Source organism: Aspergillus affinis (assembly GCF_023601865.1).
Source record: "Aspergillus affinis strain CMG 70 chromosome Unknown NODE_80_length_173233_cov_86_490142, whole genome shotgun sequence".
Lineage (NCBI taxonomy): Eukaryota > Fungi > Ascomycota > Eurotiomycetes > Eurotiales > Aspergillaceae > Aspergillus > Aspergillus affinis.
In genome coordinates, this window is record NW_026515861.1 from 53,261 (window position 1) to 78,660 (window position 25,400).

The 25,400-nt window shown below is 49.9% G+C and overlaps 8 protein-coding genes across 8 annotated transcripts; 3 read left to right on the forward strand and 5 right to left on the reverse strand.

Annotated features, from left to right (window-relative positions):
- Positions 1-4,021: 4,021 nt before the first annotated feature.
- KD926_010466 (nucleoporin Nup84/Nup107 family protein) lies at positions 4,022-7,547 on the reverse strand (the record flags this gene model as incomplete). The annotated part of the gene is made up of 6 exons (XM_053102831.1): positions 4,022-4,374; positions 4,431-4,555; positions 4,617-4,938; positions 5,013-7,067; positions 7,128-7,404; positions 7,488-7,547. The coding sequence occupies 6 exons, from the start codon at positions 7,545-7,547 to the stop codon at positions 4,022-4,024; spliced, it is 3,192 nt and encodes a 1,063-aa protein (XP_052953712.1).
- Positions 7,548-8,901: 1,354 nt separating this feature from the next.
- Positions 8,902-9,575, forward strand: KD926_010467 (SUMO family protein SMT3; the record flags this gene model as incomplete). Its single annotated transcript, XM_053102832.1, has 2 exons — positions 8,902-9,420; positions 9,519-9,575. 2 exons carry the CDS (start codon positions 8,902-8,904, stop codon positions 9,573-9,575), a joined length of 576 nt encoding a protein of 191 aa, XP_052953713.1.
- Positions 9,576-10,507: 932 nt separating this feature from the next.
- KD926_010468 (uncharacterized protein) lies at positions 10,508-11,122 on the reverse strand (the record flags this gene model as incomplete). Its single annotated transcript, XM_053102834.1, has 1 exon — positions 10,508-11,122. The coding sequence occupies one exon, from the start codon at positions 11,120-11,122 to the stop codon at positions 10,508-10,510; it is 615 nt and encodes a 204-aa protein (XP_052953714.1).
- A 291-nt stretch (positions 11,123-11,413) lies between these two features.
- On the forward strand, positions 11,414-14,861 carry KD926_010469 (putative succinyl-CoA synthetase subunit alpha; the record flags this gene model as incomplete). Its single annotated transcript, XM_053102835.1, has 11 exons — positions 11,414-11,449; positions 11,510-11,807; positions 12,178-12,365; positions 12,569-12,682; positions 12,734-12,877; positions 12,940-13,322; positions 13,376-13,586; positions 13,638-14,254; positions 14,321-14,352; positions 14,411-14,703; positions 14,763-14,861. 11 exons carry the CDS (start codon positions 11,414-11,416, stop codon positions 14,859-14,861), a joined length of 2,415 nt encoding a protein of 804 aa, XP_052953715.1.
- Positions 14,862-15,159: 298 nt separating this feature from the next.
- On the reverse strand, positions 15,160-16,031 carry KD926_010470 (Pkinase-domain-containing protein; the record flags this gene model as incomplete). The annotated part of the gene is made up of 2 exons (XM_053102836.1): positions 15,160-15,617; positions 15,686-16,031. 2 exons carry the CDS (start codon positions 16,029-16,031, stop codon positions 15,160-15,162), a joined length of 804 nt encoding a protein of 267 aa, XP_052953716.1.
- Positions 16,032-17,894: 1,863 nt separating this feature from the next.
- On the reverse strand, positions 17,895-20,160 carry KD926_010471 (uncharacterized protein; the record flags this gene model as incomplete). The annotated part of the gene is made up of 4 exons (XM_053102837.1): positions 17,895-18,170; positions 18,231-18,441; positions 19,618-19,817; positions 19,978-20,160. The coding sequence occupies 4 exons, from the start codon at positions 20,158-20,160 to the stop codon at positions 17,895-17,897; spliced, it is 870 nt and encodes a 289-aa protein (XP_052953717.1).
- A 471-nt stretch (positions 20,161-20,631) lies between these two features.
- Positions 20,632-23,203, forward strand: KD926_010472 (adenylyl-sulfate kinase; the record flags this gene model as incomplete). The annotated part of the gene is made up of 3 exons (XM_053102838.1): positions 20,632-20,846; positions 20,933-21,172; positions 22,576-23,203. The coding sequence occupies 3 exons, from the start codon at positions 20,632-20,634 to the stop codon at positions 23,201-23,203; spliced, it is 1,083 nt and encodes a 360-aa protein (XP_052953718.1).
- A 410-nt stretch (positions 23,204-23,613) lies between these two features.
- On the reverse strand, positions 23,614-25,046 carry KD926_010473 (H(+)-transporting V1 sector ATPase subunit C; the record flags this gene model as incomplete). The annotated part of the gene is made up of 5 exons (XM_053102839.1): positions 23,614-23,799; positions 23,852-24,344; positions 24,402-24,493; positions 24,562-24,656; positions 24,746-25,046. 5 exons carry the CDS (start codon positions 25,044-25,046, stop codon positions 23,614-23,616), a joined length of 1,167 nt encoding a protein of 388 aa, XP_052953719.1.
- Positions 25,047-25,400: the final 354 nt, after the last annotated feature.

Below are 25,400 nucleotides of genomic sequence, written 5' to 3' on the forward strand. Positions count from 1 at the left end.
GTAATTAAAAGTAGAGGGACACGACTGGCGGTTGTTGGGTATTGTCGTTTGGGGGGATGAACAGCCACAACGATCTAGACGGGGAGTAGAAAAGGACTGGAGACCCCCGAAATTACAGGGGAGCTATGAGTCGAGACTGGAGGTTGCCGGAATAACAGCCACGTTGAGAGAGAGAGAGAGAGAGAGAGAGAGAGTGTGTGTGTGTGTGTGTGTGTGTGAATAACAATAATAAAGGCTGTCAGCCACGACGATTAGACCTGTGAAGTGTCAGTTCCCAGAAGTTGGCAAATCCGCGAAGACAGCGGCGGCCACACGAAAGCGCGAGCGACGAGCGAGGGAGACAGACACGAGGGGTGGTGTACTGAGTAATGCGCCTAATACAACCAACGCCGAGTCAATGGGTAGAAGAAAGGGCAAAAGAGAATGGTCGTCAATCAGAGACAAAAGACAGAAACGATGGGAGGAAAGAGGATGAAGATTAGGGTATGAATTACGTGCTGTTGGACTTTGGAGGAGCAGCAACAGCAAATTAAGGTGTCGGGAGAACCGTGGACGAGACGGACTTCGCTGTCGTCACAGACTCTTACAATACGGGAAAAATGGATTCCAGACTTGAGTCGCCCGAAACCTCGTCTGGCCTATTCGGGACTAGCGTGCAGAGAGACCCTGCACCGTGAGACGCCACGACCAATAACCAGGAGGCAACTAGGATGCATGCGGTATGAAGACCCGTTGGCGGCATCCGTACCTGCCCGGTTTGGCAAGCACCTCTTTTGCATCCTGCCCGTCAGCCCCACTCACTCCGCCGAATCGGTCGAGATCCCCCCCGTACGGTAATGACCATCGGGCCCCTTTAGGTAATCAGCCTGCGGGCCTTAACTACCTTTCTTTAGACCGGGAGTATACAAATAATGAACAGAAGAAGAAGGATACTGAAGATGTCAAAATAATGAATATTGCATGTTCATGTTCATGTTGATGGTCAGGCCGAAAGTGGAGGTCCCCGTTACCACTGCCCACGGGTGCGTTCACCAAAGAGACTTGGTGCTGCAACGAGCTCCGACTTGTCAAACGCTGGAATGTAACTCGTCGTTGGCTATTTTGCACTGCCTCAATTGATCCCCGTCTTGGAACTCTCTTTTTTTCTTTTTCCTTTTTTTTTCACCTCCCCCTCCCCTTTTTAGGAGGACTTATTTCTGATTATGATAATGATTATTTTTTTTCATTTTACTTTTATTTTTCAGATTTGATCTTCGCTTCAACGAATTTTCATTGAAGTCGACTCACAAAGACTGAATTATATTTATGCTCCCTTCGTATCCACACACTGCCAACCTTCTAGACGGTTTCTAATTAATTAGGCCGGCACCACTTCAACTTATTTCCGCCACTGTCATGGCATTTATATTTTATTATCATCATTTAATCTTCACACATCCACCGCCAGTCCGGAAAACTTGACGACTTGTAGAGCCGCCCCCTCGTTCATATCGAATTCTAATCCTATCTACTAGTAGTAGCTCCTCCATAAGCGTTCTAGCATTGCCAACCAACCAACACTCAACAAGAGGATCAATCACGATCGATCGTATAATAATTGCGGCGGTCAGAACCGAGAACCAGAAATGGGGGCTCCACTCGGCGATGAGTTCGATATACTACATTACTACTACTCCGTACGTGCGACTGCGTACTTCATACTCTCTACGGAGTACGTAGTACTTACTACTGGGCAGTGAGCACTGAATAGGCCAGAGGCTGTCACTGGAGCGCCATCATCACGAATTGACTATTCGATTTCCCGCCGCCACTAATGCAGTCTCCGTCCACCGGAACTTTAAAAGCTCCTAACAGATCCCGAGATATTCACAATTTAACTGTCAGTGTTCGGCGTTTATACGGAGTTGTGTTCACTATTCAGTATTCACAACTTCATAATCATATGGAGAAAGCACGGGAATCCCCCGGCCTCTCGCCTACATGTCAGACGAATATCGGTCTGTCTTCCAGTTTACCGAGGGAATGACCCGAATGAACCAGACCGACACAGTTGATCAGGATCTTCAGGCCCACAGTGTCAAAAGGAAAAAAAAAAAAAAAAAAAAGAAAAAAGAAAACGAAAAAAAAGTCATACATAATGAATGAATGACGGAGCAATTAGGGTCTGTGGGTCTTGGCAAATGGGCGGTGCAGGCAAGGACCCATAACCACGTCCATCCACTCCGTTCTGGCCTCCTTTTTTTTGGGTCCCTTTTTTTTTCATGCACTCTCCTATCTTGCTCAGCGGGTGCGGAGGACTGAGTTTGCGGAACCATATAGTTACTCCCTCCATAGATAAGTACGTAAGTAGGTAGGTAGAGCAGGAAAGCGCTGATGTGGCCTGTGGCCTGTGGCCTGTGTACGACATAACCAAACGATGATGCCATAATTTGAACCACCGTAACCACCTAAATAGGAATTAGATTACTCCATCAAATACGGAATCCATACTACTGGACGACCATCACCTTGTTTACCTAGGCTGGCAAGTGGTCAGTGGCCACTGCCAAACTAGCCAACTAGACTAGCACTATCATCTAATATTTACTCCAACAGCGCCTGAACCGTTACACTTCCACTTCCTTCCACCTACCCGACCTTACAATCCCGGCTGCAAATGAAAGCGCACTTCCGGAGTAAGTGGACCTAGTCACAGCACTATCCAGTCGTGATCCTTGCGTCTTCGAGGTTGAGAAACATATAGCGTATGCGGGTGACGTAGTAGATGATGGCTGGGTTGAGGCTAACTAACCATTGGGGTAACTAGATGGAGCTCATGAGCCCATGGTGGCGTGGCATGATGATTGATATGCTCTCCGGTGGGGGAAGGTTATATCAGGTACAGGACCTTGTTAATTGCTAGGGACCATTGAAGTCCGTCGTGCACCCTTATCAGTTACATATCCTATCCTATCCTGCAATTCCAAGAACATCTACGATGCACATAGAATGACAGAAGGATGTCACTCAAGCTCAAACATACTTTTCACAAGCACAATAGCTCCAAAGCTAACCTCAACGCCTCTGTATGCCTGAATGCGTGCATGGATAGCTAAGCCTCGATTGACATCATTATTGTCTCACTCACACCCAACCAACCAGACAATGCTATTTAGCTCAAGGTACCGGGCCTTCCATAAGTATGGCCTACCCCATTAGTAGATATCCACGACCTATCTATACATGTAATACCGACTTGTGAACTGAATCCAAGCATCATATATCCCCAACCTGACCCGAAAATCCATACTATATCTATATATATAAAAGCGGTCTGATGCAACCGGCCTAGTCGATAAGGACTGAAGACCCAAGCCCAACGCTGTACAAACTGGCTCTTCCCCGGGAGAGACAGGTTAGACAGTTTCAATAGCTATGAATATATACATGTGTTACGTCGCACCGCCGACGGACATACATACGTACATCGAAAGTTGGGTAGAGCGGTGCAGGTGGCACGGAGGATAGGAATGGGGGTCATTAAGTAGGTTAGTGGAATTACGAGTAGGGTAGGACGACCCAATAAATGAATGTAGGTTGTGCTACTGTCCTAGTTGGGTCTTTGGTGCCTGTTTAGGACATAGTCTGAGGGGGTGGTGTAACCTTCTAGACACCCTTGATTCTAGGTCAGATGATAAGGTAGGTAGGTATTCTTCGTTATCGATCTAAATTGAGAAGTGGCCACCGAGAATAATGATAATCGTGAAATCGAATCAAGTGACGGCCGGAGGAAAGCGTCGCTTGTTCTCTCTTGTATCTTGTATGCAGTCGAGCTAAATAGAATAAAAACTGTCCCCCGTCAAAGCGCCCCCAGAAATACTCCTCATAAATCCAGTCCAAATGCAATCAGCTGGGGCTTTTGACCGGTCTCCCCATTCCTGCCAGTTCATATTCGGACAAGGGATGGGGTAATAGAAACACAAAAATAAAAGCAATGGGGATAATATACAAGGCCCCCTTTTCAACGCATCATACAGTACATTCAGTCTGACCCGGGGAGATTCCCATCTTGGGGCACCCTGACGTTCCAAAGTCCCAGAGATTCACCACCCAGGAGCTTCTTTTCGGGGTCCGCTCCTGTGTTGACCATGGCTTTGCTGGAAAGAGCCAGAGCTTCGACCAGCTCCCTCATGCGGCGAGATGTAACGAAGCAGCGGGTCAAGAACTCGTTTTCGGCTAGTTGGATTCCTAGATTCATGCATTGCACTAGATTATCGCTCGTGAGGACACGTGCCGAGTAATAGAGAGCAGCATGGTAGTCAAGGAACAATTCCGGAATGTAAGTGTTCCGGATCTCCTCTAGCTGAGCTTGTTCATTCTCTGTGACATCAACGCCTATTAGTTTCGGGTTCAACCACTAACTAAACATGAAAAGAAGCATCGAATCTTACCGTTCGCAGCAATGGTCAACCATTCATCCAACACCGCATCAACATGCACTGCTATTTCATCCAAGGCTTCTTGAAGTGCCTCTCGCAAATCATGGATGGTGCCAGAATCGCGTCGGTGTTTGGTCCTAATTTCGGTTTGGTTAGCCCAAATATCCCCCCGTAGATTTGTCAGTTGGCTAAACATACTTATCAATCTTGTCATACGTATTGGCAAAGGCCTCCAGGGCTTCAAAGCCTAGAACCAATTCTTCCAATTCCCGCATGAGTCGTGACTGTTGAATGAGAATATTGGTCTCGCCGCTCGACGGAACTCCATTGGTGGCGGACCGACTGCGTCGGTGAGACCCGAACAATCTCTTGGTCGGGCTGGTCGGCTCGATAATAGAATCCAACCCATCAATGATGTTGACGGGGAATTCAGTGACGTCAAATCCAAAGAGTTCGCGCGACACATCAGACAATCCCATGCGGTGGGTCAGCTCTCGCGCAGCCGCAAATTTACCACTTACTATTTGATAGGGTCAATAAACGGGGAAAAAATAAAGTTGCAACGGCTAGCGCTGGGACCGTGGGAGTACATACGATAGAATTGCTTATAAAGCTGAGCACCCAGGTGGCAGATCCTGCCCCATTGTCCATCGACATAACGGAGCCACTCGAGACTGCGAATAATTCGTTCGTCGGCGCCGGAGAGATCGGTTCCGATAAGATCTTTCTTGACAGGGGCGAGCTCGCGGACTCCATCCTTTCGAATGACCACCTTGGGGTAAGTGTTGCGAGACCTTTTATGCTCCACAGAAGAAACGCTGTCGCTGATCCAGTTCCATTGGTCTTGAAGTACGGCTTCAATGTCAATGGCGTGCTTGTCCATGAGTCTGACGAGCAATTTCCTTTCCTGCGGATCGACGACCTCAATCAAGACCTGCCCAAGAACGGAGTGTGCCATGTTTCTCGGTAGCAAAGATGCATAAGAGGGTATAAGATCCACGAGACCTGCCTCCTCGAGGTTGGCGATGTACCCGATCACATTCACGGCTGCGACATCGGAAAACTGAGTATCCGTGCGGACGTTTCCAAGGGAGTTGGCAATGACGTAGAGATGGGTGGCAATGCGCAGAGCGTCGCCATCTTCGGCCGCGATGAGAAGGGAGTCTTCGACGTTGATCGGTGACAAGTCGGGGACGAAAGTCGTTATCTCTGACTTGGTCGTCGCCGCCTGCGAGACTGCCTTGGCCAGGGAATGGAAGAAATTATCATATCCTTTGCTTATGATCGCAGCCTGGATGGTGCGATATGGGTTGCGCGCCTCGACTCCGACGCGTTCGTTGCCCTTGGTGTACAAGACGAACTTGTGCACGTCTCCGTAGCCAGCCGGTTCGGGTACAAATGCCACGGGAGTTGTGGGCGAGTAGGTCAGCTTTCGCTGGAATTGCTTGCAGAACCCTTGGTAGCGAGAGAGTACGACCTTGTTGAAGTAAACATAGATGTAGTCATCCCAGTTTTGACTGACCTTGAAGGCTGCCTCTGTCTCGCCGCTAAGAAGCCCGTAAACGGCCCGCTCGAAATCCTCGGCGTGTTGGTTGCGAGCAAGCGCAGAGCAGGCAGCTCTCCAGGTGTTCTGCGATCGGCAATTCATCATGCGCGTAGCGCTATCATCGACCGGCGTTCGTTCGCTATGCGCCTTTTTATCCACGCTGGATCCACACAGGCTGACTGCCCGCCAATTCTCCAGACGTGCTTGTGCCCACTCACGAATCCGAGTCCAGTCCTCCCCCTGTCTGAGCATCTTCCAGCAAGCCATCCACGTGGCGCGCTCGTGGTACTGGTCCTGTTTTTGGAGACCGTGCTTCTGGCGAGTGATGGCATCGGGGTCCAGCTGCGTGATCAGGGGTTCCGTTTTCTCGGAGTTCAGGAGAGACGTTGCGATTCCGGGATCGTTGGGTTCAAGGGGTTGTGGCCAGGCCCTAAGCCGCTTCTGACCCTTGATGGCCTCCTTCGTATAGAGCCAGCCATGAGTCCATAAGCCTTCTCCCCTTTCGGCTTGTTTCTCCAGCTCAGTCATAACCGAGTCGATATCCTGGGCCGAGGACTTCGCGGTAAGCTCCAACCATTTCATAATGATCACACATTCTAGCGCGTAGTGGTCTGCCTCCAGGAACTGCTCCCAGATTTCGCGATCGGACGAATAGCGGTGGAGTTTTTGGAAGGCGGTCTCCTGGGCTTGCTTGGCACTGGCTATGCTGGGGGGGTCATTGATACTGATGAGATTGAGTAAAAGCTGCCAGGTGTTTGCTTCCAAGTGAAGACGCTGCAATTCCTCCTCGGTCTTGGGGTCATGCGCGGATCCGTTGGCTCGATTCGAGTTCCAGCCCAGTTTGGCGCGTCGCAAGGTGCTCTGCTTGGAGATGTCGTTGATGGCGTCCTGCGCGATGGTTTGGTAGTTCTTCACCAGCTGGTAGGCAGCTTGGTAGCTTCCAAATTCATCGGCGCGACTGCCCTGTTGCTTGAAGCGATCCAACTTGTCCGCGAAAGCCTCGATTTGGCGCGTTACCCGGTCGGCGGTGCGGCGAAGGGGGTGTAGCGCTTCTTGCGCACCAGCGGATGTAAACAATTCGGGAGCGGGAGCATTCAAGGTTTCTTGCATAAAGTCAGCCATTTTCCCCAATGGGCAAAACCGCGTGGACAACGGAAACATACTGTGACCATTCGGGGCAGGAGCCAAATCCAAAGGCGACTCACTGCCATTCAGGCCGTTGGTCTCATCACCGTAGTCGTCCTGGGACTCGTCCTCGCCGTCCTCCGTCTCATCCATTTCTTCGTCTTCGTCTTCTTCGCCCTCGTCCTCATCCTCATCTTCATCCTCATTTGTGTCTAGACCCTCATCCTCGTCCATAGCTTGATCATCGACGATTTCATCGCTGTCGTCATCGAGCTCGATAACCTCGTGTCCGTTCGAAGGAAATGGCTGCGAAGACTTTAATCAGAAGGAACGGATGACGAACCGGGTCAGCTAAACAAGTTCTCGGAGAGGCAGTAAAAAAAAAAACAAGTACTCACATTGACGGGGGCAAAGCCGGCGGAACCGGTCGGGCCCGTAGCTCTCGTCAAGGGAGCCATGAGAAGCACGGCCGGCGTGTCTGGCGGGGATCAAAAGCGCTTTCACGGAACTGAAGCTTCTCGAGAGCCGAGCGTCCGAAGGAGATTAGGATGGGGGGAAGCGGAGGAGAAGAGAAGCAGCAGCAGCGAACTTCTTCCTCGTTCCGCGTGTTTTGGCGCCAGCGGGCCACTAGCGCCCAAGGGGGTTTAGCGCGGACCAGCGCACGCATTGAAAAACCGCGGATTTTCTCCTCGCTTTTTCTCTTCCTTTTTCTTTCTTTTCTTTCTCTAATGTCATTTAGGCAGTCATTAGAGTCTCGAGACGAGCGCTTCAATCTTCGTCTAGGTCTATAAGGCCTCTCTGCGTGCTCACGATTGTCTTAGAGAAATTCTGGCAATTACTCAACTAGTCTAGCTCTGATTCCTAACATGAGGGCTGAGACTGCAAAGGAATTGTCACATCCCGATTTTTCGATTTGGATTCGCTTGATGGTGTGAACTCGCCAAATCACTTCGAAAAACTCTTCCAATCTATTCTCTACGCTTTATACCACAATGCTATGTACAAGGTCATCGATGGCCGTCTTGAACGAAAGACTTAAGGGGGCAAGGGAAAATTCGTAGGTCGTTAGGAAGACTCCTGTGCCCGTTGCTTCATCTTCAGCCTCAGCAGATCGGGTTTAGGACAACTAGGGGTTTTCGCTTCCTCGCCTCGATCTTGGTAGAACGAATTGCAGCATTCATATAGGGCATTGATTTGTGCCTGGCACTTTGCCTCCTGGTAAGAATTTTTTGTCAGGCAGGCTGGTTCAGGGTTAGCATGCGGTAAAGGAAATGATCCATGACCAAATATATACCTTGGATAGCACACTACTCGACCAGTCAACATTGCATTGGATTTTTACCAGATCAGTATCTAGTCAAGACTTACTGCTCGTGGATGACAGGGGGGATCGGAGGCCAAATCTTCTCTCGTGTTTCCCTGTATTTCTACTAGTTATTCACCATCCCAGGACCTGCGGTGCTCTGCGTGGTGCTCTGCGTGCCGTGAGAGCTCTTACCATGATGTAATGTTAACTAGCAAAATGAGTGGCAGGTGAAAAAGACTTCAATTATTCACTGGACACTTGCGTTTCTTTCACTGCAAGCTGCAGGCTCTTTGCTCTGGCTAGCAAGCGACCAATTAGTCCAAAGAAGCTAGGGCAGAAGGAAATGGCGTGAAGTGATTGATTGCATGCAGAGTGATCCTGCACCCAACCGGCCTCCCAACTCCCCCAGTCAACCTCTTCCGCCTCACCGCCTTCACTGCCCTGCACCGCAAAAACAGATTATCCGAGGTCTCTCTGCTGGTGGGGTTTCCAGTTGCTTCTCAGCCATGAGATTCACACCTCCGATCTCTCGCTCTCCCTCTGCCTCTCCTGTGTCATCTCCTTCTCCCGTCTTCCATACCTGCTCCAAAGATCGCTCCGGCTCTGACCATTCGTCATCTCAGATCCCTCCAGCTCATCCAGGTAAGTTGTCATCCCAACCCATTTCTCGCCTGCCTCGCTCGTTCCCCTCTTTGCGACTTGCGACGGTGAGGGGCGAATCCTCTACGAAAACCAGGCTGACGGGCTCTGCCACTCCAACAGCCACTCTACCCGTCTCACAGAATCATCCATCTCGCAACAACATCGAAATGTCCGACTCTGTACCTCCCGCCGGCGAGGCTCCCGTAGAGCATTTGAACATCAAGGTCACGGACAACAACAACGAGGTCTTCTTCAAGATCAAGCGCTCCACTCAGCTGAAAAAACTCATGGATGCCTTCTGCGACCGCCAAGGCAAGCAGCTGTCTACCGTTCGCTTCCTGTTCGACGGAACCCGTGTGCGCCCCGAAGACACCCCGGACACTGTATGCTCTATCGCTTGTCGCATTTTATTTCCCCTCCTCTTCCTCCACTTTTCCCCCAATTGAAGATCATTCCCGCTAACCTCTTTCATTACATCCAGTTGGAGATGGCCGACGGCGACACTCTCGAAGTCCACCAGGAGCAGATCGGAGGCTAGATCTAAATCGCGAAAGAATTCGAATTCTGTCCTTTCGTTCTTAGCTTCTTTTATCTATCTCTACGTCTCGTCATGTGGACATGTTCGATATCCTCATCTTTGTTTCTCCCCGTTTCCCTCTGACTATTCAATGTTTTTTACGTCTTATTTTCCCTCGCATACGAGACGGGCGCTGTGGTGTTTGCATTGGAACCTTTCAAGTTTTTGACATGACTTGATTGGTGGCATGGACGAAATGATGTCTTGTCTTTTCTTCACGATTGACTACCTACCTGTCTACCCTTACGATCTACTTTTTTTAGACCAAAAAAAAGAAGATTTAACTTGTACTCAAAAAGGCCATTTAAAAAAATACCTGCATTCGACCGAAATAGGCATGCTTTTTTCTACTTGAAACCTTCAAACGTCGTCTTCAAAACTTTCCTGGTTACGTCCCTACCAGAGGGCTCCGGGAAGCAGAGAGGGCAGTAGTTCTGTTACACTCGAGTTAAGGATTGGCCATTGAAGTGAGAAATACTGAAGAATGTAAGCCAGTTGCGGCATCATAGTTAGTGCAACTGGGACCTCTTTCAGTATGTCCGCTTGCGTTCCGCCCTTTTTTTGCGTTTTTGGTTCCAGTCATGGGTATAAAAAAACTTTTCTTGTTCATTGTAGACTAATAATAGGCCCTTGCATACACCCGGAAAAACAGACCCCACCATCCATCCCATAACCCCTCATAATTATGATTACATCCAAACCCCAGAGCGAAAGAACCTTAATCAAACAGCCCCACAGAAGACCAAATATATGTAAACAGACAAAAGACGGACAGACAAAACAGAAAATGAGAGGTTAAGGAGATAGAATATATAACAAGAGAAACCACCCAAAGAGGAAGTACAATAAGTCAAGTCAAGTAAAGCTAGTTGGCCAGACCAAGGCAAGCATGCTCACATATCCCAAACAGCCGCCTTGGCCCGCTCCTCATCCTCCTTCGCCTTAGCCGCCTCCTCGCGTTCGCGATTCCGCCGCCGGATCTCCTGCTCCTTCACGGTGCGGTCATACGCGCGCTGTTCCTCCGTCCTCTTCGGCGCCCGCATGCCCAATGCCCCCGCAATCATCCGTCCCGCGACAGCCGTCTGCTTCTCGGGCCTCCTGTTTGGTGATCGGGCGCCCGAAGACGCAGACGACGACGGCCCCGTGCTCGTGTACGCCGGGGTCGTAACCCACGGCTGCGACGTCTGCGGAGAGATGGGGGTAGGTGGGGGATCTAGCGGGCCCTCGGCCGTGACGGAGGGGGAGAGGAGGGTTGAATCTGCATCTTGATCTGGGGAAGCGAGGTCCGGAGACGAAGAAGATGAATCGTCGGCTTCGTCTTCCCAAGAGTCGGCGACGGGAGCGGCCTTCTTTTTCTTGGGCGCGGCGGCATTGCTGCCCAGGCGGTTGGACGACATGTTTGTTGTTTGCACGGTGGGGCGGGGTATGTCCTTTACGGGGCTCTGGCCGATGGAGAGACTGTGCAGAGATGAATGAAGCTCGGAGGTTGCTGCTGCGGAGGCTGACATTGGGCCGAGAGAGGGAGGAAGAGGACGTTAGTTGAATGACTGGTTGATTGGATTGGGATGTGGATTTTGGATTGATGAAGGACTTTTGAGGCAATTGAACTAGCTAACTGAGGAGGGCAGGTAGATGAACAGTAGATATAGAGAAAGGAACAGCTCGATAGAGGGAAACAAGAGACTAAGACAGAAGGAAAGGTCACAGAGGGAGTAGTCTGGAGGAAGGAGCTTCGGGGCAAGAGAGGCAAAGACGGGGGAAGGAATATTACACACACAGCGATTCCACCGATCTGCCAGATGGGCCACAGTGGACCGGAGAGATGGAACGGAACGGTGAGTACTACTCCGTAAGTTCTCCGTAAAAGCCAGAGGAAGATCAGACGGAGTCGATAGCCGGTCGAGAACAATGGCAACGGGGAGGGAGATATTAATAGCGAGCAAGAGTTACGGAATGGATGGCGTCAGGCGTGGAGAAAGCAGACCCCGCCTTCGCTCGGTCGCCGCGGGTCATTGGCTCAATGGCTCTGCTGCGCTGGGCTGGCGGTTGATCGCGTTTCATCGTCGTGTCGATGGCTGCTGCTGATCGGTGCAGGTCTGCAGGGAGCTGGACATGTTTCTGCTCTCTGCTTTCTGAGCTGGGGAGTTAGTCCCTTGAAGCGGGATCCCCGGTGGTGCGTAGTATCCGTGGTCTGTACGTAGTAGATTCAGATGGAATGACGTGCCGAAGACAGAGTGTCGGTGGTAACCCTACATTCTGTTCTGGGGTGAGTTCTGACGTAGGAATGAACGAGTGATCATACTATTGCTGTATAATTGCATGTCTTCTCCCTCTTAAAAGTATTTCCACATCGTCTGAGCAACTTCCTGAAAAAGGAGGAGCCCATATCTGCCTGATTGCCTGACTGCCTGAATGCCTCGGGCGATTCACGTGATGACAGTCTGCCAAGAGGACACAGTTCCGAGAGACCCAATCAGCGCCTGTGATCTTCTCTCGTAAACCCCGGTCCCTCGGAAACCACCGGCAATGTAGGTCCGAGACCGGCGAAATGACCGTCTAAAAGGCGGCGGATCTCCCGAGGTCTTTCATCTTCACCTGCACCCCCTCTCCACTTATACAGTGTTGAGACAGACCCTCACGTCGCAATTGCACCATGACTGGCATTTACTCTCTTCCTGCGCGGGCGCAGAGAACGTCGATTTGCCAAACACCCGTGAAGAGATTGAATCGCTTCTCTACCTTAGGACCGAGGTATAGCTATGCGGACACACTACCGAATCTGAAGATTGGCGCGCATACTAGAGTTCTGTTTCAAGGATTTACGGGTGAGAGAGCATATGCAGATAAGAATTGATAGATAGCTATCCCAAGCTAACAATTGACCCAGGCAAACAAGTACATATTTAGACCAGCCTTATGACATAATTGACGGCATCGGGTGCTAACGAGTCCAGGCCACTGCGAATGTGAAAGAGTCTCTAGCTTGGGGAACCAAGGTCGTCGGCGGCGTCAAACCAGGAGTCGAAGGGGAACACCTGGGACTCCCTGTTTTCCCCTCTGTTCGGGCGGTACGCTTTTCTAGCCCCCAATCCACTCAAACACCCGACTTATAGACACAGGCCCAAGATAAAGCGAAACCCGACGCGTCGGCCATCTACGTACCAGGGAACTCCACAGCCAAGGCAGTGGAAGAAGCGATTGAGGCAGAGATTCCCCTCGTTGTAGCCGTCGCCGAACATGTTCCCATCCATGACATCTTAAGGGTACCTTGTCCCCAGTTTCTCGTTTCATATAAGGACATGCAGGGTATTAACTTCCCCCGCAGATCCACTGCATGCTTCAAACCCAATCGAAGACGAGACTGGTTGGCGCAAATTGTCCCGGAATCATTTCGGCGATTGGAAAATGCCGCATTGGCTTCCAGCCCCTCCCCTGCTTCGCGCCCGGTAATGTCGGCATCGTGGCGAAGTCAGGCACCCTGAGTTATGAGACCGTTGCATCGACCACGCGGGCAGGCCTGGGTCAGAGTCTTTGCATCAGCATGGGAGGCGACGTCCTGGCCGGGACGAATTTCGTTGATGCCTTAAAGATCTTCGAGCATGACCCCGACACCGAGGGAATCATTCTTGTTGGTGAGATTGGTGGAACAGCGGAGATTGATGCGGCGGAGTGGATTAAGGACTATCATCGGAGGAATGCGAATCCTAAGTACGCCAGTCTCATTGAGAAAGTCTCAAAGAATCTTGCTGATATCTCAATAGACCCATCATGGCTCTTGTCGGTGGCCGATACGCACCTCCAGGCCGTATCATGGGCCATGCTGGAGCATGGACAGCCCCTGGAGAGCCGGATGCGAGCGCCAAATACAAAGCTCTGGAGAACGCTGGAGCGGTCATGGTTGACCACCCCGAGGACTTTGGACAGGGAATGAAGACCCTATTCAGTAACCGGGGGCGTGTCCAAAGCACAACGGTACGTTTCAACCTAAACAAAAAATGAGCCATGAGGGTTGACAAGATAAAGTTCGCCAATCCGGCCAACCAGAAACGAGGTCTTCATACAATGAAACGCGTGGTCCCCAGACAAAACAGATCCCAGTTCCTCCCACAGTCACAGACTCGCTCCCTCTTCGTCAAACAATTTCAAGCCCTCGACATGCTGAAACAGAAATCCGTCTCCGTTAACGACGCACCACCTTCGGAGTCGGATATCTTCTTATCCTTGACCGTTGATAGAACAGCACTAACCCCCTGCGTTGTAGCCTCCACCAAGGCGGATTTCGACCCCTCGCACACAGCCCGTTTTCCATTCCCATACAAGACTACAGACTTCAATACCTCTAGCCCTCTGATCGGAAATATCGCATCTCAATTACAGCTCCCGGAAACTGCGCGTGGAGGACTAGCGAACCTAGTCCAGGTTTTGTGGCAGATCTTCAAGGAAAAGGAAGCATATCTGCTCGAAGTCCGAGCTAAACCTTCCACGCAAGGGACCTTGGAAGTACGAGGAGCGCGCTTCGGATTCGACGACGCTGCATTCCGAAGCTCAGGGCGTCAAGCCGAGGTTCATCAATTGAGAAACACCGCTGAGGAAGTCCCCGAGGAAGTCGAGGCAGAGAAAGACGGCATCGTCTATGTCAAGTACGTTATATCTTCCGATAAAAAGAAACATTAATCATGACACTATACTTACTAAGATAAAACCAGACTCGACGGTGAAGGCAGTATCGGCACTCTAGGTAACCGAACTTCTTTTCAGTGGCATAAAGGATAACAAAGCTAACAAGACATCCACAGTGAACGGCGCCGGCCTGGCAATGAACACAGTCGACGCACTCACTCTCCACGGCGGCCACTGCGCCAACTTTCTCGACACCGGCGGGAAAGCCACGTCGGAGACCGTCAAGTCGTCATTCCGGATCATCATCTCGGATGCGCGCGTGAAGGCCATTTTCGTGAACATCTTTGGCGGATTGACTCGGTGTGACATGATCGCTGAGGGAATCATCATGGCATTCCGGGACTTGAATATGAGCGTGCCCGTTGTGGTGAGATTGAGGGGAACGAATGAGGAGGAGGGGCAGAAGATGGTAAGATGATTTGTTTCTTCGATGATGTGTGATGGATACTGATATTTTCGAATGTCTAGATTGCCGAAAGTGGCCTGCCTCTTCACGCCTTTGATAAGTTTGAAGATGCAGCAAAGAAGGTGATCGGTCTTGCTTCAGGGAAGCCCTCTAGTGCATGATATAGAGTGTTCCGTTATCAGGTGGGATAGATAATGGTAGATGCCAAGATATAGGTATACATTTGATATAAATCTCTTAGATGAAATAAATGAGCGCTTATTACCCTGTGAGGCTTTTTACGAGTCAACGTCGCTGTAGAGAAATCGGGTGCCAGGGATGGCCTGCCGAAATGGTCAAAAATGAATGAATTGGATTGCTTAAGTTGATTGCGATGATCAACTATAGAGGGGAAAAGAGGTCAAATTTACTCCTGTCTTGACAAAGATGACCAAATACATGTTATCTTCATGGCTAATTTCATGGCTTCTTCCTTTCGTACAGAGGTTTTTGGAACTTGTCTTTGAGAGACCTTCGGAACGTGCCTTTGACGGATCGCCCAACCCTGTCGCCAACCCCCGGAGAGCCCATAGTATCAAGTGTAGACACAGGTTTTGGTTCCGAAGAAACCACACGCCAGTCTGTGGAAAAGCAGGGGCAGCCCAGAATTAAACCTCGAAGCTCTGGGATAGATATTCTTTCGTCGGGATTGTTTTCAAGGATGCGGCTCAAGATGACAATAGCCTCGTCGGACAGAGGTAGGATTGCTTTCAAGAAATACGGGTCCTTTAAGTAGGCCCGATACGTGGAATCCTCTATGGAAGCCAATTTCCATGGATTGCAGCCACATATCAGATTGACAAGGTTGATGCCAAGGCTCCAGATATCATGGGGAGCTGAGGCGTACACTTCTGAATTTGGTTTCGACGACAAAGATTCTTTGCATCGAGATTAGATTGTCAGTGGAGCTATACCTAGCAAGCATGAAAGAGAAGCATGAGCTTACCTGGAGACGCATAGAATTTGCGCTTATAGTTGAATGCCACTGAGTAAGGACTTGCGGTAGCAAGCTCGAAACTAGATAGCTTGAGAGTATTTCCTTGATCCGCGACAGATATGTGCTCTGGTTGGATATTGAAGTGGTAGACCCCAAGCTCATGGCACTGGTGAACGGCATCCAGAATTTGAACGAAGACTAGCTTGATCAATGTATCATTCCCAACATACATTCCCTTCTGAGTGATACCATGAAACAGGTCACCCTCCGGATAAAACTCCATAACAACGTATGTGCAGTTGGGCGAATCCATAATACGGATCAATGGAACCACATTGGGATGTCGAGTGGCCATATGATGGAGTCTTATCTCTTGCTGTGCCTATGCCCTTTCTTTTTCATCATCAGCTTTCGGGAACGCCTTAACTGTGTAAAGTATTCTGGTTTGAATATCTAAACCCGTGTATATGGCATGGCCACGACTATCAATATCCAGGTTACTTATCAGTTCAATCTGATTGGCTAATATAAAGCCCACGAGATTCTCTTGTGGAGTTTCATGGGCTTCATGTTGGTTGGTAAAAGTCATAGCCTGGAAACCGTCGATACTCAAGAGTCGACCTCTAGGCTTACTGATATCGGTTCTAGGGAGATCTTCCTACACTACTCAAGGCGCACGTGCCAAAAAATGGACAATACGAATTTGCGAAGAAGATCAAGTTCAGTCTGCAGAAAGATGATCTAGAAAGGCAAATCAGAGATCTTAACGAAGTCACTGAGAAGCTACGCAGAATACGAGAGACGAGCGCGGCCAAGACCGAAGTGACGCTGCAATCTACATCTCAGACAATCGCAAAGTTCACGTCGGCTCTGGGTACTGTTCGGAATTATGCACATCAGTTGTATTTAGCTGTTTCGGCCGCTTACACGGCGGACTGTCACAGTGGGCATGAAACAAGATTGTTTCTTCAAACTCGATCGGCACTGATGGAGAGAAAAAGGAAGCAAGTGGGGCTTAAGAAGACGCCTGTTGCATTTACCGTGGCATTTCTTCCAAGCGACATTCAGCCAAAGCCGACAGTAAGCTACGAGACTGACGTGAAAGTGCTAGAAGAAGAAATCGACAATAACCATGCAAAGTGGGTCATCATTAAATTGATCTGTAATGAGTACTAACATAGTACCAGCATCAAGACAGGGCCGCAACATACCATAGTTACTATCAATTTGCCAGAGAAAAAGCACAGCCCGCCACCTCAAGACCTGGATGATCTCTGTTACTCCATACAACAAGCAACGGATGGCGGCTAGGGCCTCGACTTGTATCTTTCCCAAGGCGGATGTCTCTGTTACCACCATAAGCCTTTCAATTCTGGCGCTCCCGCAGGAAATGGTGCAGAAACTAGACATATTGTATCTTTAGACGAAGTTCTCACATCAATGATGCAACCAGGCCAATTTCGCGCCATCCGGTGGACTCTTAACCAACGAATGGCTCTATCATTTAATATAGCCTCTTCAATTATGCAGCTTCACTCTACCCCTTGGCTGTCCGCTTCGCTCACAAGCAAAACCGTCTGTTTTACGCACAACAGTGTATCACCTACGCAGATGAAGATGGATCAGTATACAGACATCCCTCGACCTTTTATACGACAAAAATTTTCTGTAACCTCGGGGAAACCTGAAGAAGGTACGAACCACGTGAAGCGCTCTATGCTCGAGCTGGGGATAATTCTGATGGAACTATGGCATGGCAAAACTTTCGACACATATGCGAATGAGACAGGACTTGACCTGGGAATCAGTTATGGCAGCCGATACGATGCGGCAGTTAAGTGGCTTGAGCTGAGCATGTACCACATATTGCCATTTTATTTGGACGTGGTTACAAGATGCGTTGAATGCACGTTCGCAATGAGCTCTGCATTCCCCGATTGGAGGGATATCGCATTCAGGAAGTCCGTATGTGAGTATGTCTTGCGGCCGCTTTGGGAGAATTGTCCTGCCGATTTTCGATGAAATGGATGACCATATAGTTTATAAGGAAGCTTTTACAAGACACCAAGATACAATATTTATCTCATTATCTCATCTCTACAGAGTAGATGAATTTATATAGGAATTGACTGCCGTTGACAAATGGCTATCCCACAAATAACCAATCAACAGGACCAGCCAGCCAGCATCTACAAGCAGTGTTTACGAGTCAAGTCAATCAAAGATTCGCCCTCCTGCTTGCCACTTTCCAGTTTTCCTCCCATTTCCTCCTGACCTGAGTGGATTCCTCTGCACGTCTTACCAACGCCGCATGTAAATCGGCATAGACTCCTCCCTCACGTGGCAAATCAACCTTCTTCCCGGTCCGGTGGTTGAAGAAAACCATCCACCCTTCTGCCTCGGCCACAGCAACTCTCTGCTTCGTTGACCAAACGGAGAAACGCCAGAAGAATTGATCCGGACGGACCTCTGAGATGCGAGCTCCAGTGATAAGCTAACAATAAAGTAAGTTCGTCATTCTTCTTTGGTCATTTGTTCTGAGCATTCAACGTACCAAATCCGGATACTCAACAACTCTCCTCACATCCATCGTGATTCTCCTGCTCATGGCATTGATCCCGCTAGCTGCCATGAATTCCTGGAACTTGTCTCCAAGATGCTTGTGGAAGGATTCGACGATGCGATTGAAGCACTGGCCGGTGATATGACCGTAAGCTTGCCACATGACATGGCCAAAGGGGTCTTGGTCTTCAGCCCAGGCAACGCTATGTTGAGTGAGAGTGGGGTACTAGTATCCCTGTTCGAGCATGTCTTGAATCATTTCTTGCACTTGTCGGCGTAAAGCCTCATCTTTGTTGGGGTGAAAGTACGAGGATGCCTCGAGGGCACTTTTGGGTTGAGACATGGTAAGTCGTATTTTTGTTTAACAGAACGGACAAAAAAAAAAGGTCAATTCAAATGACTTATCGGGATTGAAACAGGTAAGAGCAACAAAAAGACTCTGGGTTAACTGATGGATCTCATTGATGATTTTACAGGCTACTAGACCAGGTATTTATACCCATGACTGGAACCAAAAAGTCAAAAGAGGCGTGACATGAACGGACAAATTGAACGAGATCCCAGCTGCACTATAATGCCACAACTGGCTTAAATTCTTCAGTAACTTTAGGCCTCCAAATCGCTGAATCTAGCAATTGCCTGATGCAAACTTCATACAAAGTTTTGTAGACGGCGTTTGAAGGTTTCAATGACAAATGCCGATGTTGTCTCCTTGCTCCCTGGATCACCAATCAGATTCACCAAGTATGCGAAAGAACATGAATTGAGAACCGAGATACTTGATTTCTTCTGTCTAATTGACCTGAAGGGTAATCTGTGGGTCAAGGCTAACATTCCTTATTAGCGGCAAGTAGCTAAAAATCGATGTTATGCCATTTACGGACGGAATGCTACGCACGTCGCTTTATAAGGCTATGCATGCATGCCATCATCTCTGGAAACTAGATTTAACCTTAATAGGACCGGAAAGTATATCCACGGGAGGATGGCCGAAGGTAAAGACGTAGCTTGAAAAGATAAGACATGCAGAAAAATGGGATGGTTTCCGCTCCATCCGGATCTCGAGGAATCTTGCGAACTTGGTTTCAACTTCAGCTGGGATTTAGAGGAATTCAACTCGATCACTGAAGACTAGAGAGCTGACATTTTACAGTGTCCAGTAGGCCAGATACACGCCTGCCCAGTAAGAGTGTGGAGGTATAATTGATTTCGAAAGTTCCTGTACAAATTCGAAGGGAAAAAAAGGATAAGTCATCGAGAACATATTCTATTGAGATGGATAGAAATTGAACTAATAAACTGGTGACAGGACATTGTGAAGATTCCTTCGTCTCAGAGATCTCTCATTTCCTCAGATATGATTCCCCTCCGCATCATACTTAATCTCTTTGCCTGGATTAGGAGGAGCAACGAGCCCTAGCTGCTGTAGAGCCGTCAGAGCCTGCTCTTCGCCAATCTCGTCCACGATCTTCCCATTCTTCATTGTGAAGATAGTCGTCCCCGAGAAATAGACCTCTCTTCCAGTGCTTGGCCTGTCGAGCTTGCCCACTGCAAGGTCATCAAACTCCCGGCCGGTGTGCTTGCCGCCCCCGATTTAGCGGCCGACCACGTAGTCACCCCCCGCAATCAAGGGGAACTTGTAGGCGTGGAAGGAGATGTTTGGGAATGCCTATTGGTGATGGAATGAAAATATTAGATCAGGTCTCGCCAGGTCTGTTTCTTGAGAGGGGTTCTCTTACCTCTCGAAACTCAAGGAGCATTTTCTTGGCGGCTTCTTTACCACGACGGGGGCCATGCATGGGATAATCGATGATGAAGTTGTGGGCGCATACCTCGTCCACGACGGCGACGTTCCCCTTGCCCCAGTACTCTTCAAAGTACTTCTGCACGACGGCTTTGTTCTTCTCCTGGAGGGTGGACATGCTGCAGATTGTATGGATATTTGTAGACTGTGTTGGGGACTGAGAACTGACAATGGGAGAATGTGATGTTGAAATATACAAGATCTGAATTGGTTACTGGATATTCTTCTTATAGATATCCATACCTGGGCCCTTGGATTGCAGATGGCAAAGCTTGTTGCTGAAGTGACCAATCGAGTCCGAATAAGGTGTCGATATGTTTCATAGCATGATTTAGAATTGGCGAATCAGGTGAGGGATTTAACTGTGACCGGCGGATGGGGTCAATATATGATTGGCCAATTTGTGGAAATGTATCAAGCGGCGCGTTGGTATGATTGGCTAATTCCAGGACAGTATATGGACACTGGCCATCGTAAGTATCATTAGACATAACTGCGCAATGACTACGTTCTCATGGCGATCAAAGGATTCCACTAAGGTTCCATTGTTATTTTCAAGTTGGACAATATTTCATCAATTCATTTCAACATGCCGGAGTTTATTGTTTTCAGAGGCTCTGACAGTGGGGAGATTGTGGAACGTCAAACTCAATGTCCCGACCCTATTGAGAATGAAGTCCTCGTCCGAATACTCATTCCGGTCTGTGTGGAACCGACGAGCACTACAGACATGCCAATATTGTTCTCGGACACGAAGGAGCTGGAGTTGTCGAAGCAGTCGGCCCCAAAGTTGCCTCTCAAGATGTAGGCTTGCATTTACCTGTATGCGCATTTATTAGGCCCTAACTAACCTTCATGGAAACAGAGGAGACCGCGTGGGCTGGGGGTAGGCACATGGTAGTTGTCTTCACGGACTCTCCTCCCGTGATGGAGCCTCTGGATCACCTCCTGGTCACGTCAGCGAAGCAGCCAAATTGGGACGTTATTTTCCAGATCATGGCGTCCGGGGGAACCATCTATGCTTTGACGGTGGATATGGATGAGATGAAGGCCCCCTATCTACCCTTGGTCATGAAAGCTTTGCGCATCCAAGGCAGTCTGCCCGCAGCTCGAGGTAGCCAACGCGAGATGTTGCAGTGTGCTGTCCGGCACCGCATCAGGCCCATTGTGATGGAATTTCCGCTAAGTCAGAATGGAATTGAGACGGCGATGGAGACTCTTCGGGAGGGAAGAATGAGATATAGAGGGGTTTTGGTCCATGATGCTTGAGTAGGGGATAATGAAACTGTAGCGTTAGATAATGCGGGCGATGCAGGTGCTGTTGAATTATGAGAGTTCAACATCTGGTACCTGCGTTCCTATTTCATGGAGTCCTGCATCATGAGGGAATTTAGAGCGGAATGGCGACATTGATACTACTTACTATAGCTGGGAGAATGTCAATCATTTGAATCTTCAATACTCAGGTCTGCGTTCTAAGAGTGGCTTCCTCGGTCATCTGAGATGTAGAAAAGAACTGGCTTTCTACTATGTCACGGATGAAATAGAGCTTTGAAGCAAAGTGTCTTGGAGCCATACTGCCAGATTTTTGTGTCAATAAATACTTTTGGTTGAGTTGAAAATTGCCTGGGCTGCCAATGAGCCACGTGCAAGTCGGAGCCCTAGGACTCGCGACTCAATTATGCATGCGGATAACCACCGAGTTGAATCAAGTGTAGGAAAAGGAAGTATCAGAGTATAAGATAGATTGAAACGCCATGATCTCTGGACAGAGCCAAGCTGAGGCTAACTGGTTGCAGTGTAGAGATACCAACTTTCACCATGGCGGATATAGATCTGCAAAGTCCTAATGGACCATTTTATTCAACTCCTGAGGCTTTTTTTCTGCAGAATAACTCCATGATCCCATTGATACTTATAGCAGATGGTGATGTCCCGGAGACGACATACCTAATGTGGTGAATACTCCAACTTTCCGCTCCGATCATCGGCGCTGCACGCGATGCCCCTCATTCCGCAGATCACGCAAGACCTGCCAATGCAGAGAACTCTCCTGGACAGTCAAACACAGACATATCGACAAGAGACCTCTAAAATCATTGACATACAGAGAACGGTCTACTCCGTATATTGAAATCAATATACCGACAGGATCATCAGCCTGAGACCTAGCGCCATCTACTCCGTAACTACTGGGGGAGTACGCGCACGCAATCCCGCGATCAGCACCCCACTCTGTGACAGGACCGCCACGTACCTTCTTCATCCTTTCTTTCTTCTCTCTTCTTCCCTTTCCTATTTCTTCCTCCATTTCTGTCAATTCCTTTCTGTTCAATTGTTCTTGCTATTCTATACACTAAGAACGATCAAGATGGCCACGTACGTTCCCTCCCCCTCCCCAATCTATCCTCCAATATCGCCTCCCTGAAAATTCCACCCCCCTCCATTCCATTACCCCTCCATGCCCATATCCAAGCCCACCATCCATCCCACCATCCACCTCCCAAATAACTTATAACTAACCTAAGCCCAGAAACATCACCTTCCACGCCAGCGCCCTCACGCGCGCCGAGCGCAGCACCCTCCGCAACCAAAAGGGCCTCACAATCTGGCTGACCGGCCTCTCCGCCTCCGGCAAATCGACCATCGCCGTGGAGCTCGAGCACCAACTGCTCCAGGCCCGCGGCGTGCACGCCTACCGTCTCGACGGCGACAACGTGCGCTTCGGCCTAAACAAAGACCTGGGCTTCAGCGAGAAGGACCGCAACGAGAATATCCGCCGCATCGCGGAGGTCGCGAAGCTCTTTGCCGACAGCGCCTCCGTCGCGATCACTTCGTTCATCTCGCCGTACCGGGTGGATCGCGACACGGCGCGCAGCCTGCATGAGGTTCCTACCCCGGGTGAGGAGACGGGCTTGCCGTTCGTGGAGGTGTATGTTGATGTGCCTGTGGAGGTGGCTGAGCAGCGGGATCCGAAGGGGTTGTATAAGAAGGCTAGGGAGGGGGTGATCAAGGACTTTACGGGCGTGAGTGCGCCGTATGAGGAGCCGTTGAAGCCGGAGGTGCATATTAAGAATGTGGACTTGCCCGTGAAGGACGCTGTGGCGCAGATTATTCAGTACCTTGATGAGCAGGGGTATTTGCCTGCTAAGAAGGAGTAAACTGTCTGAGTCGGGGTTTGAAGTTGCGGGTGGGTCGCAAACGGGTTTAGATAGATTTGACTTGACTGTTATGATTGATTCCTGTTGTTGATATCCTTGTGTCCTTTCTTGTACGTGTACATAGATGGACGGTGTCTTTTGTTGCTTGATCGGTTGATTGATTCAATCATCATTATGAACTCTGGGAGATTCTTCTGTTGCAAATGGTTGTCTGTACTCTGTACTCTGTATACTGTAAAGATGATGGCCTACTATTTTGTTCGGTTAGAGTATGTAACTTCATGGTATGATAGATCAAGCTGCAAAGCAAATGTATGTACGGTACGCTACCAAAAAAGCAAGGTATCAAGTATACCAGCCAAAGATTGCAGAACGAAAATATATCACAGAGATCATCCCCTCTCGTCAGCTTAGTTGAATTCAAAATCATAGTACACGTACGCCGTGTACTCGCCGCCTCCCTCGCCGTGCATCTCGCCCGGGTCGTCTCGCTTGACCCGGCCCTTCTTGTCGCGGCCAAAGGCGTTGCCGGCCAGATACGAGTACTTCTCGTCGAGGTTGTACTTGGCCTTGTCGGCCTGTTTCGAACTGGGGGTCTAATGTACCTGTTAGTCTAGCTCGTTTTGAGTCACAAGGAATCAAACATACTCGGATAATGGTGCAGACAAAGTCCAGAGGCAGGCCGTATCGCAGAACGGTCTCAACGAACACCCGCAGGACCAGCACATGCATCCAGACCATGACGGCCTCGCTCCACGCCGTGCGGCCCAGTCGCAGCGTCTCACCCCAGAGCTTGCGCTCGTCGCCGCCCACGCGCTCGAACTCCTTGCGCTCCTCCTCCTTGCCGCCTTCGACGTACTTGAAGTCGCGGGGAATCCACTTGTTCTCACGGACCTTGTGCACAAACTCGACGCTGTGTTTCCGGAACGTGGTGACCGCGTACAGCGTGAACTCGTCGTCCGAGGCGACCAGCGTCGCCGACCGCGGAACCACCATCGGCGAGACGGTCTCGTACGTCTTCAGGAACTCCTTGATCTGCTGGGACGGCACGGCGACCAGATGGGTCTCGAGGTATTCGGAATCTTGAACGATGGCGCGCGGGTCGACGACGGAGGCGAGCGACTTGGTCGATAGGTTACCTCTGTATACGTGTTAGAATCCGAATGTAGAAGTCCGCGGGGTGGTCCAGATCACGTACGTCTGCTTCCGCTGGAGAGTCGCCAGGTTACCCTTCACCTGGTTGTATTGGGAGTATTTCGTCCGGATGTCGTTGTCGATGCTAGCGGCTTCCTATGCGCGAGTTAAACCCAACCCCCAAATAACCAAGACCCGACCCACGAGCCCATGTCGAGACATACCTTCTGCAGAAGATCGATCAATTCACCCAGCGACTTATCCGCCCGATACTTGACCTTGTTCCACGAGAACGTCCGCAGGTACTGGTCCACCGGCTCTACATCATCCCCCGATCACGTTAACCGACCGTCACTCATGAAGCCACAGGTTATCCGGAACCCAGACAGGTAGGTAGGCACAACATACTATCATTCACGGTCTTCATCTTCTCGATCTGCGCTTCGTCGCCGTCCAGGATGTTCTTCAACGCATCTCCGACCTTCACGGCCACGGCCTGGCAGGCGGTCTCGAGCTTGGCCAGCTCGTCGGCCTGCTGCACGAGGGCGTCTAACGTGCCGATCTTGAACTCCGGGATGGGGAAGGGCGCGACCGATCCGTTTTCCGGGGCGACGGTGGCGGAGACGGCGTCGAGGGCATCGTCGCGATGGTGGGAGGGAGTGATGGAGGTGGGGAGGGAGACGAGGAGGTACTTGGCTGTCTTGGACATGATGAGAGAGGGGTGGGGATAGATGTGATATGAACAGATAAACTAGTAGAGAGGAGAGTCCGTCGCCGCGCTCGAGGAAGCGGGCATGGAGGTGACACGGAGGAGTTGGGGGAGGGAAAGTCGGGGATAGAGAGAGGTGGAAGGCGAGTCCGTCATGCTGCGAATCTCGCCGGAGCTGCAGCTGGCCGGAGGCGGTCAATCCGATTCTCTCCCGCGGGAGGAGAGGCTACGTAAGAGATAACCCGCCGTGCCCATCCATGTCTATCCATAAAATCCGTCTATTAAGGATACTCTTACATATTCTAGTCAATGACGGGCAATATGCTCCGTCCGAAAGAGAAAATATTATGTACA